The 16,326-nt window shown below is 37.8% G+C and overlaps 1 protein-coding gene across 10 annotated transcripts in view; it reads right to left on the bottom strand.

Annotated features, from left to right (window-relative positions):
* Nucleotides 1-16,326, bottom strand: part of RBMS3 (RNA binding motif single stranded interacting protein 3) — a 721,470-nt gene that overhangs the window by 86,099 nt on the left and 619,045 nt on the right. For all 10 annotated transcript variants that reach the window (XM_033057439.2, XM_033057463.2, XM_033057428.2 and 7 more), the window contains one exon: nucleotides 7,643-7,749. In XM_033057439.2, coding sequence (XP_032913330.1) covers nucleotides 7,643-7,749 — 107 coding nt within the window. The remainder of the gene's footprint in view (nucleotides 1-7,642; nucleotides 7,750-16,326) is intronic.

Below are 16,326 nucleotides of genomic sequence, written 5' to 3'. Positions count from 1 at the left end.
GAATGAAAACACACTGATAGAAATAAAGGTCATTCTTAATGACTACTGGTCTGTTCAGAAAGTCAGGGGACACATAAATGAACCCATCTTGTTAAAAATATTGATTTTTTTAAAAGATTACAGTAATTTCACGACCACAAGGTGCACCGGACTATAAGGTGCACCCACCGGGAGTCGGCAAAATTCGCAACTTTGTAGATCAGATAAGGTGCACCGGACTATAGGGCGCACTTTTTTTTTGCAGCGAGGCTCCGCCCCCAGCTCCCCCCATGCGGTTGCTGGCCGAGGCCCCGCCTCCATCCGGCAGACATGGGCCCTCGGGCCTGCCTGGACCTGGCAGGAGGGGCCCCGCAGGGCCCCGGGCCTGCCCCCACCTGGCAGCTATGGGCCCCCGGGCCCGTCCGGACCCGGCTGCTGTGGCACTGCCGGCTCCCCCCACAGCTCACGGCTCACACTTCCGGGGTGGCAAATGTCGCAACTTTGTACAACATATAAGGCGCACCGGACCATAAGGCGCACTTCTGGGTTCGGGAGAAAATTTTAGTCAAGAGGGTGCGCCTTAATAGTCGTGAAATTACTGTACTTTAAACCATATGAATTTACTTATCTCTTATTTTTTACAAAAGTGTCTGAACTCAAAGGACATGAGGAAAGGATTAAAGGTTTTGTTATTTTTTGTTGCAGTTTTGTAACTATTGACATCAGTGAAAGAGATTCTAAGAACAAGAGATTCAGTCTGCACCTGTCTTTAAATTTAGGCTCTTTCATTCAATAAAGAGCAGGAAACATCAAAAAGCCTCTGGAAAACAAGGGTTTCCCCAGGAAGTTTCAAGGACTTTTGTTCAACACTTTACTGTGAAAATTTTTCCATGGGCAAAGATGTTGTGTTTCTGGTTTGATTTTTTTTCCCTCTCTTTGTTATGATTTAAACTTAAATTATAAGATCTTCAATATCATGTGAAATAAATTGGGTTTATTATTTTGCGACCCAGTGCCTGTGATATCTCACAAAAAAAAACCTTATCAGCGCAGTATCTGTCTTCCAGCAAACATAAATACCTATAAAGGACCAATTTCTTCTGTGCATCTTCTCTGCAGCCCAGCATCTTCTGTGTTGCTGGGAACTTGCTTTCATGAACAACTTCATATCACCGTCTACTCTCAGTGTACACGTCTTTCCGACACTGTGCAAAAATTCACCACAATATCAACCTGCAACACGATGTGCCATGCCTCCTCCTCAGAGGTGGGACTTCCACATCATCTCCTCAAATCTGCCCTGGCCAGCCTCTGCCTAGTGCTAGAGCACCTCTGCAATGGGAGGCTGCTGCCACTGCAGGATCTTGGGCTGTGTAGGAGGCCACAGTCTCTTGGAAAAAAAAAATTGAGAGGTCTGAAAATTAAAAAAGGGTGAAATCCATGAATGTGGTGGGTTTCCCAAGCAGAAGGCCCCCTGGATTTCTCCTCCTTAAGGTGAGATTTGGAAAGGCAAGGTTGTACACTTGCACTTAAGGAATTTCTGTGGTCAACTGATGTGGGAGTTAGATTAAAAGATTAAGTTTCTCTTCCCAATCTCCACTGAATCATACCTTCACCTTTTCCCACTGGAGGACTGCCATCCCAGGGTGTGCTCTTGGCAACTATAGTGGAATCAACTGAAATTCCAACATTCAGATTCCTGTACTTGTTTTGTTCCCATCACTAATATCTGCCAGGCATCACAACACAAGGGTCTCTTGTGCCTTGACAGAAGATACCCTTATTGAAATGCTTTGAAGAAAGAAGAGAGAGTAGGGAAAACAAATCATCAATCCAGATGAGATTCATGCAAAATACAGATTTAATAAAGTAAGTTCAGTCACCAGTAAACTTGGCAGAATTTCTTTCTTTGATTATTTAAAGAGTTCTGACCAAAATATTAAACATGATTAGAAAGACTTCTGAATTTAACTGCGAATAACTCCCCCAAACTTTCCTTTTTAGAGAAGGAGAAATCTAAACTATAAATGTAACACCTCTTAGATATCTAGATGAATATGAAAGGAATAGAGCATTTCTCAGTGATGTGTGCTCCTTAAGAAGCTGTAGATTCTGAGGGGAGAAGTGGTTGTGGAGAGAAAATTATATACTATTGATGTCAAACTTGGGAAGTGATTCATGAACCTCAGAATATCAGAGACTGCTCAAATGGATGACAAGAAACCCTTTTGTCCTACAGAATTGGAATGGAAGTCTGACATACACAGCTTCTGTTCTTGGGATTGAGTCACTTTCTTCCCACTTCAACTAATCTTATTAGTAAAAATACAAGTGCCCAAGTCTACAGAAATTGAAAAGAAAAAAAACCCAAAAAAACCAAAAGAGAACATGTAACACAATTATTCTGTTTCCACAGCCAATCTATACATTTAACCATGTCATACTCAGGTTTATGAACCATCTGCTTTTGGGGATCTGGCACACCCATTTTGCCATCAGTGTGATCCAGTGCTGTGTATTGCACTCACATCTGCACACTAGATATGTCTGTCTAAGAAAACACTGTTGTAGTAGCAAAATTTGGAGGAAAACCCAACTACAGGAAAATCTCCAGGGCAAATGACATGACATTTTTCACCAGTGAAAGAAATTCAAAGCTAAAATAAAACCAAAGAAAACTAATTTCTAAAAACAGGTACACTGATTCTATTTTAACCAAACCATGTCCCTTTTTAAAATCCTGATTCCAGTGACAGTAGCTTCATGTAGCTTATTGGTTTAAAATATTTCTATGTACTTTACAAGCTTAAAGTCCAAACTGGTCTTTGGTATTTGTGCCACTGAGGTATCTTTTCAAAATGTTGCTCATAGCAACAGCACCTTGTGTCATTATTCTAGATCTTTTCACCAACTGGTCTGCTATCTTTTGCCCCTCTCTTTCTCCCTCTGGAGAGAAGGCTTCTTTTCAGGTTAAATGCCTCTTACAGGCATGCTAAATATATATAGTAAATGTCTTTGTGGGTGGTTTCCATCTGAAGGCACTAGTGCTTATCTCGACAGAATTAGGAATTGCCTCTCACAGCAAAGTTACTTATCTAGGTATAAAATACACCTGCCCCAGACACTCAGGATTATGGAACACAACTAAGTAGTACCTACATCCTTGGAAGCATAAAAACAATCCATGTCTGAGTTATAAACAAGCCTGGGACAGAACTACTAATAATTTCTAAATGCTGGTAAAGAAGGGACCATTTGTACCAGGATCAACTATTTCAGCCCTTCACTGGTACTGACTTTACAAAAAATTTGAGGAGTGTCTCAAATTATCAATTGTAGGTTTTTCTCTCTAAATTACTGTTTGTAATGTTGTAAGTTGTAATGAATAGTGGATAAAAAGAAAAACTGTTACAAAAGCAACATTCCCAAACTACCAGGTCATCTTATTTTTTAAGAAAGAATTAAAAACATGCTTAATTCTTTGGATATTGCATGAACTGAACTTGAAAGAAAACAAAGGAGAAAAGACTAAGGAGGACGAGAAGAAAGGGAAGGAAAGGGAGGTAACCTCTTGACTCTTTAGAAACAAAAAAATGCAACTTAGGTTATGGAAGTAAAAAAGCAATCAATAGATTATTTATTAGTGACAGTTATTGATTATGATTATAGACATCAGACCAAATTGAATGACAAGGGGATTGCATTCCATGGTGCATCTCGCATGCAACAATACTGTAAGGGCAGTACTCTCTTACAAGACAACGCAACTATTTAAATAGCCCAAATTTTACAGAAACTTGCAAAAGAAATATCCAAGAGTTCAAAATACTGGGAACATTAAAAAAACCTTAATCACTTTGGGCTGACCAGATGTAGAAAAATTACAATTTCTAGAAAACAGTAATAAACTTTAGGCAGATTTCCCCCTGTCTACCAGGTAATTTTCAAATAAACCTGCTCTTAAATACAAGTATCAAAAGACTTTATTACTGAATAATCAAAACAAGGTTTCATTAAATCTGCAACAGAAGATTATGTTGCAAAATTTATGTTGCAGTTTTTAATCTAATCTGATTTCATTTTGTGACTACACTTGATTTCCTGGATGACTTTTTGACTAAAAAATTTTTGGGGATTTATGTCACCCACCTCTAGACTTGTCAGTTGCAATTTAGAGCTAAATTGAATCAAATATTTTACAGACAGAATTTGAATATGATTATCCTCTATCACCACCTCTACACAATCTTGTCAGGTTAAGTTTCAAAACAGAGTGCTTAACTAAACCAGTGTGAGGAGAAACCAGCCCAAAGAGGAAATTACTGAACTTTTGCAGAAATGATGTCAGAATTTCACTGCAAATATTTTCAATGCTTGCAGGTTTCACTGTACATTTATTGCACCTGTCTATTACAAGTCTAATTTGACAGCCTTATATAAAGCCATCAGTAATATAAGCTCTCACCTCGGTAGTCCAGAGCTGGTCAACCATCACAAACACTCATCTAAATGTCTCAGTAAATCTGCTGAACATTTCCTGAGACTCCAAACAAGAGTGTAAGGGTAAAGACTAGAAAGCACTATTCAGGATCTGATATTCTTCCCTGGTTACAATTGCCCAAGTAACCAAGCATCAATCCCAACCCCCCTAGACCTTTCAAAAGGCCCTTGAGAAATTCAGTGTATTCCTAAATATTTGACTTTAAAAGGGCAGGCAATTTAACAGCCAATCAAAGTATTTATGTATGGTTATGAAGCAAACAACAAAGATGGAATAAGATTTTCTATTGCTTTCAGCAGTATGACCTGACAACTTTACAAAAAAAAACCCCAAAAAAACCCCAAAAACAAAAACCCACCAAAAAAAAACAACCCAAGAAAAAAGAAGAAATCCTGTCTTATAAAATTCCATAGAAGCTCTTCATAAAAGAGAGCATCATGACCAGAGACATAACACTACAGCAAACCTGCTCCTCCCCACTAAATCTCCTGCCATTCCCTCCCGACAGCAGAGTACTTGGCATAGCTGTCTGCCTCTACTTTGCATGCTCAAGTTTGAGGCCAGTGACAGAAGAGTTGCCATAATTTCCCTGGGATCTTCCCTTCTGAGAAATAATCCTTATGCACGCTCAGTGCTAATGCTGGTTAAACCTCAGATGTTTTAGAAATGCCCTTCACAAAAGTGTTCAAGAATGCAAAGGCTTATCTGAACAATAGCCAAAATACATCTTGGTCTAGATACCACAGGATTTGGCCAGGGTGGAAACACAAAGCAAGTAATCTCTTGGATGCTATTTCAATACTTTGGGGAAGAAACCAAGAAAAAGCAGAGGTGTAGGGAATATTTCCAGATCCTATTTGTCATCAGAACTATGACACTTGTCACAGATCAGTTATTTTTCACTACTCACTGCCTGGTCTTTTGAAAAGAAATTTTAAAAAAATTAAAACTTACAGAAATAACTGTAAGAAGGTTACTCAAGTGCTGCTACCTATAGAACAACTGAATAGTAGATCATTTTTAGAATAAGATTGTTAAAGGACAGAGTTTGAAAAACCTTATTGTGTATGAAATATATGACTAATTATACAGAAAGATTTTATGTTGGAAATGAGAAAATTCACAGTGGGGAAGAAATTCAAAAAATGAAGGATCCTAAAAGAGAACGTGCATTCTTGTATTTGATGCTCTGGGTATTAAACATCCCTTGTGCAGCAAGGTATTAACCAGATGTTAGTAAAGAGAGAAAAACAGAGAAAATCTAGCCTGAAATATCTCTGAGTTTGTATCTTTACAATCTTTTCATGTTTGTACATTATGCCATGATAACAGCTCTGTAGTTGACTGCAATCAACAACCGCAATGACATCTTCCAGCACTGAAAATCAGTTTTTAAGTGTTGATACCACAAACACATCAGCCACACCCTGCCTCTAGGTCACCAGGATATCACTGGGCTTAATAGGTACCACTCCACTAGTAGCAAATGAACAACACAAGATGCAATAAGCTGATGCCCTGAGGCTACAGGCATAATGGTGACTTGCTGGCTTTAACTTTATATTCCCTTTTGTTATTGATTTGAACTGAAGGAAGTATTAAACAGCAGAGATAATAGCTATGATGGTATTTGCTTTTTAAACAGGGATTTAGAGGTCTTTAAAATATAGATTGTTGACCTTATTGTCTCCTATATATAGATCTTTCATGGACCTATAGAGCTTTTTCAAGGCTGACCTGAGTCGACTGCTTGAAGTACTTCTTGGGCACTTGCTCCTCAGTAGATCCCTAATATGACAAACCACAATGGCTCCTGAGAAGATAATTCCATTTTTTGAGACATACGGTGTAGGATACAGAAATAAGCCTTTGGAGACTTCTGCAATGTCCTGCAGCAAACGTATCTGGCACACTGGGATTTTCAGCCCAGAGCTAAAAATGGACCCTTCGCTGTTGGAACAGTGTAGAGAACAACCATGGGATGGTGGGAGAAATTTCTACACTTTCAAAAGGCCTTTCTGTTTGTTTTAGGAGCTCACCAATAGTGCTAGAGTATATATGGCACAAGCTAATGGTCTGAAAAGCATCAGCTAGAAAAATCAAATAGTTACAGAAAAGGAGAAATACTCCAGAAATATGTAACTCAGAAACAGCAAATAATTTTCTTTTTTTTTTAAGTTCGCCTTGTAAAATTTAAGTAAACATAGCAACACTCAAACACTCATCCCATCGCTCCTCACTGACACCAAAAAAAGTCATCTTCCCCCCAACTTGTATTCTAGAGGAGCACAACTAGGACCAATACTTTTTTCCTTGAAGGCTCAGTCATAAACACAAAGAATAGTTGTTTACGATAGAAATATTTGCAAGTCCTTCAGCCTTCATAGCTAACACAACGTATAAGAAGGCACTGTGGTCATATCTACCTTATTTATTCAAGTCTTTTTTCAATAATAAAATTCAAAAACAATAAACAAACTCTTGAAAAATAAAAAAAATGCCTTTCTTATTTCACCTTCATTTGGAGTCATTTCACATAAAAGAACACAGAAAAGAAACTCCAGTAACAGATTACTTGCAGCAGGTCAGAGGGCAACCATTATATTACTTTATTTTAAAATGTTATATACATGATGCAGCTGAGACTACTCTAAATTGCTTTGTCTTGAACAGAATGAAGAGGTCAGCTCAGAAAAGCTTTTGGAAAACTTTTACATGGCCCCTACATGGGGATGCATATCGCTCTCTTTTGGAACAGCTCTCATATTCCCTAAGGATATTTTACCACCAGGAACTAGATGAAGGAAATAACATTGTTGAGCTGCTTCAGTGTAAATTGATTTGGTTTGTAAAAGGCACGCCTTGGGTGCTGATGGCTCTCCAGTAAGAGGATCCTAGGCTCAGATCTGCCTGCAGAGCACTCACAGTGAGATCAGGCTGTGCACGGTTCCACACCAAGCTCAGAAATTCTCCTTTCCTGTAACTTTACACTCTACACATTATCATAAACCTCCATCTCCCCACTGCTTACATAGCTTTTTCTGTATGAAACTATTGCATTTTGTGTGCAATCTGATTTCTTCACAGCCTGAAAGGTGGACCTCCAGGTCTGTTGCTGACTTCTGCCAAACCCCAGAAAAATAATTGCTACGTGGCACTTACCTCTCCTTCTCTGGGCCACGGCCTTCCATTCTGTGTGTATTTGCTTTGATTCTGGCGCTTCTTTTGCCCTCCATCAGCAAATTTGCACAGCAAAGGCTCAGTGGGGGCTGTGAAGACAAGAAACCCAGTCTGTATTAGCATCCCCCCCAAAGAAAGTGATTATACCAGCAACAGTAGTGCTTTGTAATACTGATCTTTTGAAGTAAAATCTTGCCTTCTGCAGATATTTTTTGCTTCTTTTAGCCTTGACTCCACTGGCAGCTGTTCTTATTAACTAAGCTTCAAAAAATATATACTGGCAGCCCTTAAAAGAATTTAGCAAATATTGTTGAAAAAATAATCAGCCTACGCAGAATGTTAAGTTGCTGTAGTGGAACAGTATAGTCCAGCATTAGTTCCAGCTAAGTTAGACACGTATTCATGACCAGCATTAGTGCAAGGATAAACACTGCTTTACTAAAGCAGCTTTCTGTTTTTAATTGCAAAAACTTTGCAAGAAACCTGTTTAAGTAATAAGTGTTCTCACTATTTCGGTGTTTCTCAACATCCAGTCCTTCAAAAAATCTGACTGAACAGAATAAAATGAAGATTTTTGCCAAGCCCAGTCCAATCAGCTTTCTTTTCCTCTAAGTTCCTCTTATAAGCAAGTTGGCAGCTGGGAAAACCCTTTTCCTCTCCAAGCGAGATCTGGAGTGTGTGAATACAATAGTCAGGGGAGGCCAGAGTCCCAGGAGTAAAAGATAATCACAGCCCTACACACCCAAAAGGCAGCCCACAATAGGGCACCCTAGAGAAAAAATTAACACATATTGAACGAGCACAACAGAAGGAAACTTGATGTCTTGGGATCTCTTTCTCATCTACTCAGCTTTTGATGGCCTCCTGAATTTTTTTTTTAACCAAAACTTTAATTACTCTGTTGGTGGGAGTTTGTCTCTCCTGCTTCATCCTTAAAAGGGGGAGCAAATTCCTCCCACTTAGGTGTATGTTAGGGTTGTGCTTTGTTGCCTACATCAGCAGAGAAGTAAACCAATATTTGCCTGTTTGAAAGAAATCTAAAAATCATGTATCACATCTGAATCTTTTCAGGAATCTTTGAGTTCCCAGGTATGATAAGTCTGTAATTAATTAACCAATAGTTTTGATGGAAAAGCTGAGAAATCTGGTTTGGTTTTTTTTTCCCTTCCCATTTCCTGTTTCTGGGAGGCTAGAAAGGTTGAAAGAATACAACTGCAGAGACATTAAGAAAATTTTTGAGCGGGGGAGCTAATCAAGTTGTTGACTTATTTATTTGTAATAAAAATTATGATTTGTTTAAAGGACAAGATCATGTGATATTAAAACAAGCTAACTTCCATCAAACTCCTGATCATAGCCAATTCAAAATGGGTCAGAAAGTATAGATTAAAATTGTGATCACTTAAAATCTGAAACCAAGAAACAATGCACAGAGAGAATCTCACATCAAAAACACAATTTCACACTGGGACAGCATCACTTTGGCTACTTCTGAAGCTATAACAGCATTGTTTTTTTCATTACCATTTTACTAGGCTAGTAATTTCACTAGAAACTGAACTGCAGGAAACAATCCATTATTGGCAGAAAGCTTGACTGTGTGACCCCAGAGGTCCTTTCCCACCTCCAACTTTGATTATTGTATCAGATTTTTCTAGAAGCAATGCTCAGCCAACCATTTTAAATTTAGAATAATGAAGGTTTAAAAGCATCCAGGTGGCTATGGAGATTCTTTCTGCAGATGGAGAGACTTTACAGGGCTGATTGCCCTGCACTTTCATTGGTTTTACTCCATGGCCTGATGCTGCATGATTTCAGAGTGGTTACTTAAGAGTTCACTTCAATGTGATTGTGAGGGAGGAGCAGGTGCTAAGCCAGCATTAGAGAAAGACCTATTAAACATCACATCTGAAGCTTCAAAAGCTTTTTGTTTTAAGCACTGAACAGCTACCAAGCAACATATGAAACCGTCAGGAGGACCATGCAAAAACCATCTGCACAGTGGATATTTGCAGATGCCCTGATCATCTGCTAATAAACACATGTGGTATTAGCCCATGCACTGTGATGTGGTTTAACAAGCTAGGAAATCCACACATCCTCTCTCTCTGTATTAGCCAACCACAAATAGGAAGCTGTTACCATTTCCGGAATTACCCTCTCCAGCATTACCATCTGACAACCTCGTATTTGTTAATTAGTGGCTTCCTAAAGTTGGTTGAGATCAAACAGAGCTACCAAACAACTTAACTAACCCCATTTAGAAAAATATGTGAAAAAATACTGTATAGACTTTTCAAGAGGTTGGAAAGAAGGTGGAAAAGGAGACAGGCAAGCTTCTGCATGGGAGATTATATTCCTCTATGATAAACTGAGGGTAATCCTGTGGATAAAATCAGTCCTTTTTTGCTAACATTAAAAGAAGTAATAATTTCAAAACAAAATATTCTGACAGGAAGACAGAGCCCATATAGGATGGTTTTGGGTTGAGGATTTTCAAGCTTTTGTTGTTTTTTGTTGTTTGGTTTTGTTTTTTTTTTTTTTTTTGTAGCATCAAACAAGGCAGAAAATTATTTTAATAAATCTGAAGTGTTGTAGGTCCTAATGGTTTACACCTGGAAACAATTATGGTAACCAACCCACCCCCCCTTGATATATATATATACACATAACCAAATTAATAATCTCTCTTCTTTCAGGACAAAAAGTAGAATGTAACAGTCTAGAATGTAACAGTCTTGGGAGTTCAAAGATGTTGCTCTAAGTACACAGAAGAACTCAAATCTTGGTTTATTTCAGCCCTCTAGAAATGCTTTTTAAGAAAGGCCCTCTAGGCTTTCCAAGATCAGATGCACCCAAATATTAGTACCATATCCTAACTGGTCCAATACAGAGCAATAGAAGATAGTAGAAAGAGCACATCTCATTCCACCACGTGAGCATAATTATTTCTAAGTAGAATTAGTTTTTAATGGTTTCATTAAATTTCCATTGTGCTTTAAAAATAATAAATTCACGTCAGCCAAGAAAAGGATCACAATTAGGTACCATGGTTATCAATTCAAAAAAGAAAATATTTAGGAATGAGTCAAAAAATATCAACATTAGACAAATAATATTTATGATTGCAGTATTCTCAAATACTACAGGAGGGGAGGAAAGAAAAAAGGGAATATTTTTAAGTTTTCTGTTTCTTTTCTTTTCCATTCCATGTAGACAGACTTCAATTTATGGACTGCATTTTTACTTTTTTATTTTTACTCTGTATGAATACATGGACTGAAAATAAATGCCTGTGTCTGTGCCTCTTCTCTCACCTTTTGTAATGCTGACTTAATAGAAAATGTAATTTGGGTATCTGTAGATGTTCACATTTTGAAGTGATAAGCAGATCTTCTTGTATGGTTCTTGACATCCTCTAAGTTTTGTGCATATGTGGTATTTTGAAACATATCTGGAAAATCTACTGTTGCTATTTTCCTGTTAAAAAAGTGGGAATTGATTCACTTGAAACAAACTTCAGGCTATTCTATCCTGATAAACTCTTCAAGATAGAAGGCACTGCTCTTTCATTGACTTCTACCTGACAGCAACAAACACAAATATCAAGAATAAATAACTGCTTTAACCTGAACAAGGTTCATTAAACCATAACCCATTTTTCAAGGCAGAGATTTAAATGCTTGCTGCAGTTCCCATCCAAAGCCTTTTCTAGTTAATAAGACATAAATAGCCCTGAACTTGGCTTTGAGTCTTGAGAAGGAAGTGGGATCAAATTGATAATGCTTCTAAACAGCATTTGCCAAGATATTCAGGGTTGCCTTAGGAGAGGGCAGTAGCTGCTAGTGTTCAAATTCTGTTCCCATGGAAGTCAATGGCTAAAACCCTATCTCACTTCAGTCAGGCCCTGAATTTACTCTAAGAGTTCAGTGGAGGTGAAAGAGAGAGACTGGTTTTATGTCAATCAAGCCTGTCGATATTGTTGGAGCTCCCTCAGGAGATCAGCTTCTCATGCTCTGCTACTTTAGATGGACAGATTGTGCAGACAAACAGCACAGAACTGCCAAAAGGCTGTTAGTATCACCAGAAGCAACACTGGTACTTAAATAGCACAAAAACTTTTGAAGGAAAGAGAAGGGGTAACAGTGCCCCCTTCTCGAATCTTGCAGTCTCTAAGAAATGTTCCAGCTCAGGAAGGGAATTTCAATTAAATTGGAGAATTCAACAAAATAAAGAAAACTTCTAACTAATTCTGAATACATAATTTCCGTATTCTTTCATTCGTCGGAAGGCAGATACACTTGAGCTCCTACATGTGCACAAATGTATATATTCATGAGCATGTGCTTCATAAAGGAAGATGAAAGCTGTCATTTGCATTTGGTGAGTCTTTTCCATTATTTCAGGTACTCTGAAACTTTTACTATCTTAAGAGTTACTGAGAAAAGCTTTTTCCCCACTGTTATATAGCATCATCTGTCCAGCAGCAGCAGCAAGAATTACATATACAAAAAGCAGTAACAGGACATTTTAATGCATTTTAGCTGCTTTTACTATGAATATTTTTGAAGACTGAGTATTTTTCAGCATGTCAGGAAGAGTTCAATCTCTTCTTCTCATTTTTTGCAACAATGAAAGTAACATTTTCAGTGAAAACAGCCTGAGCATTGTGAACATTCATGTGGGTCTTTAGCCACCTCTATTTTTTCGTAAATGGGAAGAAAAATAATTGGAAAGTCATTGGTATGACAATGAATGGTCAGTGCACAATTAATGATCTTTTTCAAAGTATGTTCTAATGAGAAAGTTGGATTAATTTCTTTTTCAGACTTGGCAAATCCTCCTCCACAATAAAAATCTGTGTATGGTAATTATTGGTTTCACAATCAGACTAAGCATTCATACTGACCAAGCTCTGGTAAATATCTTAATTCCTAAATGCCTCCCAAATTCTAAGCATTTTGGTAACATTGTCATGTGCACATCACACAGAACATTTGATTGAAACACCCATGTGAGAACCACCTCTTTGTCTGTTGCAGATCAAACATTTATAGTCTTTAAGAAAAACTTCACCTTATGGTAACATCAAAGCCATTTTGTAAGGAGGCAGAATTACACAGGGAGACATGAGAGACAAAAAAGCTGTAGAGGAAGGCAGGACAGAGCAAGCTTAAGTTTTGATTTAATATCTGGGCTCAGATGGATGTCCTCAGCAGGACTATGGTATTCACAGAGCCTTCAGAGTTTATTTACAAAATTAATTTTGCTGTTGTAAGCTTTGAAAACGTAGAAGTTCCAGGACCCCGTCAATAGAGTCACTCTCTGCTCTAGTGAATCCACCGGCTTCTAGGAAAGTCCTGCCATGCAATACTTTTTCATCCCAAATCATAAATAAACAAAACTTGAACTTCAAGGAAGATTATAAAACAAAACCATAGGTATTCTGCTCTTGGGAAATGAAGATGAAGAATTCCTAAAGATGGCAAGTGACAGAAAAGGACATGTAGGGACAAAGTGTTAGCTGAGTCAGGAAATCACAAATAATCGACTTCATCCTATCATGCATGCAGTTGTTAAAGGACAGAGTAATAGATTTTGTCCCAGAAGTCCATGATACAGGATGTGATGTCACTCTAATGTTTATAAGAGTTAGGAGGTCAAGCCATATACAGCATCTTTCATAGAATCATAGAATATCTTGATTTAGAAGGGACCCACTGGGATCATCAAAGTCCGACTCCTAGTCCTGCATAGAACAGCCTCAAGAGTCCCACCATGAACCTGAGAGTGTTGTTCAAATGCTTCTTGAGCTCTGTCAGGCTTGGTGCTGTGATCACTTTCCTGGGGATCCTGTTCCAGTGCCCAACCACCCTTGGGGTGAAAAAACTTTTCCTAACACCCAGCCTAAACCTCCCCTGACTCAGCTTCAGGCCATTCCCTTGGGTCCTGTCACTGGTCCCCACAGAGAAGAGCTCAGTGTCTGCCTCTCCATATTCCTCCACAGGAAAGTTGTGGACTGTGGGGTCTCTCCTCAGTCTCATCTTCTCCAGGATGAACAGACCAAGTGACCTCAGCCACTCCTCATTTGGCTTCCTCTCAAGGCCCTTCACCATCTTTGTAGATTTATCCAGTATTTTAGTTAAACTAAACTGCATGATATTAATTGGATTTGTGCAGATGATTATGAAATCAAAACAATGAGTTACCATTGCATTTTAGTTTCTGTAATAACACATCACTTTTACAACATTATAGAAATTGGGGGAACGGCTAATAGAAAAGGATACCAAAGTGGAAAAATATAGAGCAAATATCTATTTGGGTAAACAAGAAAAAGAAAGTGATTTACTTTTGATAAATTATATCACAGCTTAAGTATTTATTTATTGTTTAGCTCTTTGTCTTAAGAAATGGGAAGCAATCCTTTCATCTTTTTGCATAATAATTCTTTCTAAAGAGCAAGAACACGTTAGAAAATAAATAAATTTCAGAGAAAAATAATGTGTCAAGCACAAAGTTAGGACTTCTATCCTGTGAAAGAACTGGTGGAACAGGTAACCATATGTGTCTGTATGTTGGAGAAACAGTGTGCTAGCTTGGAAGTGTGGAGCAGATCTTGTTGCAATCAATCTAAACACTCAAGCTACTACATGGAAAACTTCTGCTTAATCAGATTGTTGTTGAAATGTCCATAAACACTTTTTGAGCAGATCAGAAACTGAAATCGCCTTTCTATAAGAAACTGCCACATTCATTTTACAGTCTGTTTTATTTTATTTTTTAAAACTATTTTCCTTTTTAAATTTCATATGGAAAGGCAGACTGGGACCGCCTGATTCAGGCCTATTAAATTTCTCCATTCCAATCTGCTGATAAGGAGGAACTGTTGCAAAGGTTATAGAAACAGATGCTTCAATATGGTATGGAAAGTTAAATCAATCAAAATAGCAAAACTGAGATACAGATTTAAAATTGTGCTGAAATGTAATACGATGGTCCATTTTTATTTTACCAAACTCCATTTCTCCAACAACTCTAGTGTGTGGTCTCTGTTGGAGAGAATGAATGCATAGTGAGCAAAGACAGAACTGAATTTGGAATTTTATTACTTCAGTTTATTATAATAATTATAAAATACGCTGAATTTAACAGCATAATTTGGATTCTGCCTTTATTTTAAACAAAAAACCTGAATCAGAGCTCACAGAAATTAAGACATTCTCACTGAACCCAAAGTCTCTCTACTGAACTCAAATTTAAATTTGAGGTAAGTATAAGCAAGAGCAGACTCAGGCCCATGAGCTTTCCCAGAGAAATAAGCTTCCTCAAACTTGATGGTACAGCAAAGTTCTGCCCTATTGGAGGTCTCCAGCATAATGCTGAAAAATTCCAGCTGTAGTTCATTCTTTGTACCCAGTGCTGTCACAGCTCTTCACAGCCTTTAACCACTGGCTGAAAAGGAAGTGGAAGGAGTGAATAATTTTGCAGTTTTAAAATTTCTCCAATAGCCTTTCCAGCAAAAGAGTAGATCCTCTTACTGAATGACTGTGCAACCAAAGCAACTAAACACGTGCATCAGTTTGCAGAAATCGTTTCACACACCTATGCTTAAACCCAGTGGGGTTTTTTTCTATGACTTTCAAATAGGATCTGTTACAAACTGAAATTTAGGGCACCTTCTTTTAATGTGCAATTCTAATTGCAAAACATGGAATTCAGCTGGGTTAATACCTCCTCTGAAAAACACTTTGACAGACTGCCTTGGATTTGTGCCTCCTTGGAAAAGCCATGTACAAAAGAAGTGAGACAGTATCATGTTTTGAAGAGGAGCATTTGTTACAAGTCATTGTAATCACTTCACATATCATCTGTGAGATAGATAATAAATAAGTATTGAACTGTTACTTTATGTTAAATAAGGAAAGCCTCTGACTTGCTCAATCACCACTGTTAAAAGGTGAATGCTTAAGAAACCCACCCACCTTCAACGGTCTGAAGAATTTTTGTATGGAACTTATATGCTCTAACTTCCCTGTTTTTCTATCTTGAAATGATGCCTTGGGTTTTAGCTTTTATAAGAAGAAAGAAGAGTATACGTAGCTTTTCTGGAAACTATGCAAATAATCAGTAGAATAAAGATATATGATAATACAATGGTCCCCTATCCAGAGTTCCTTCTCATTGACAAGAACGGATAACGGTGAAAAGTTTTTCAAAACAAACCAAACAAGATAACAAAAATTATATTTTTTATGTTTTTGCACAGATTTTGCAAATACTAATTATGGAATTCAGACACATAATTACAAGAAAAAAAAAGAAAAACCCAGAAGGGTTGCTTGTACCACTTTTATGTTATTGACTTACTGCATCAGACGCTCATTGGACTACATGATGGGCAGGAGCTGATTCCTCCAAATAAAATGAAAAAAAAATGCCAAACTTAAAATATATTCCCATATTAAAAATAATTTTAAAACCTTTTTGTGCCTTTCATTGTACATTTCTAGACCATGCATGATTTGCCACACAGACACACACTTCTGCTGAGTGCCACAAGGAAATAGAGATCAAGAAAACAATGTCCAATCCAAGATCCCAAGATCCAGTGAAGTTGATGAGAACACTTTCAATATCTTCAATAGGTTGGCTCCTAGCCTATG

The sequence above is a fragment of the Catharus ustulatus genome, chromosome 1 (genome assembly GCF_009819885.2).
Source record: "Catharus ustulatus isolate bCatUst1 chromosome 1, bCatUst1.pri.v2, whole genome shotgun sequence".
Taxonomy (NCBI): domain Eukaryota; kingdom Metazoa; phylum Chordata; class Aves; order Passeriformes; family Turdidae; genus Catharus; species Catharus ustulatus.
The sequence above is the reverse complement of the archived record's forward strand: the minus strand, read 5'-3'. Positions and strand labels throughout refer to the sequence as shown.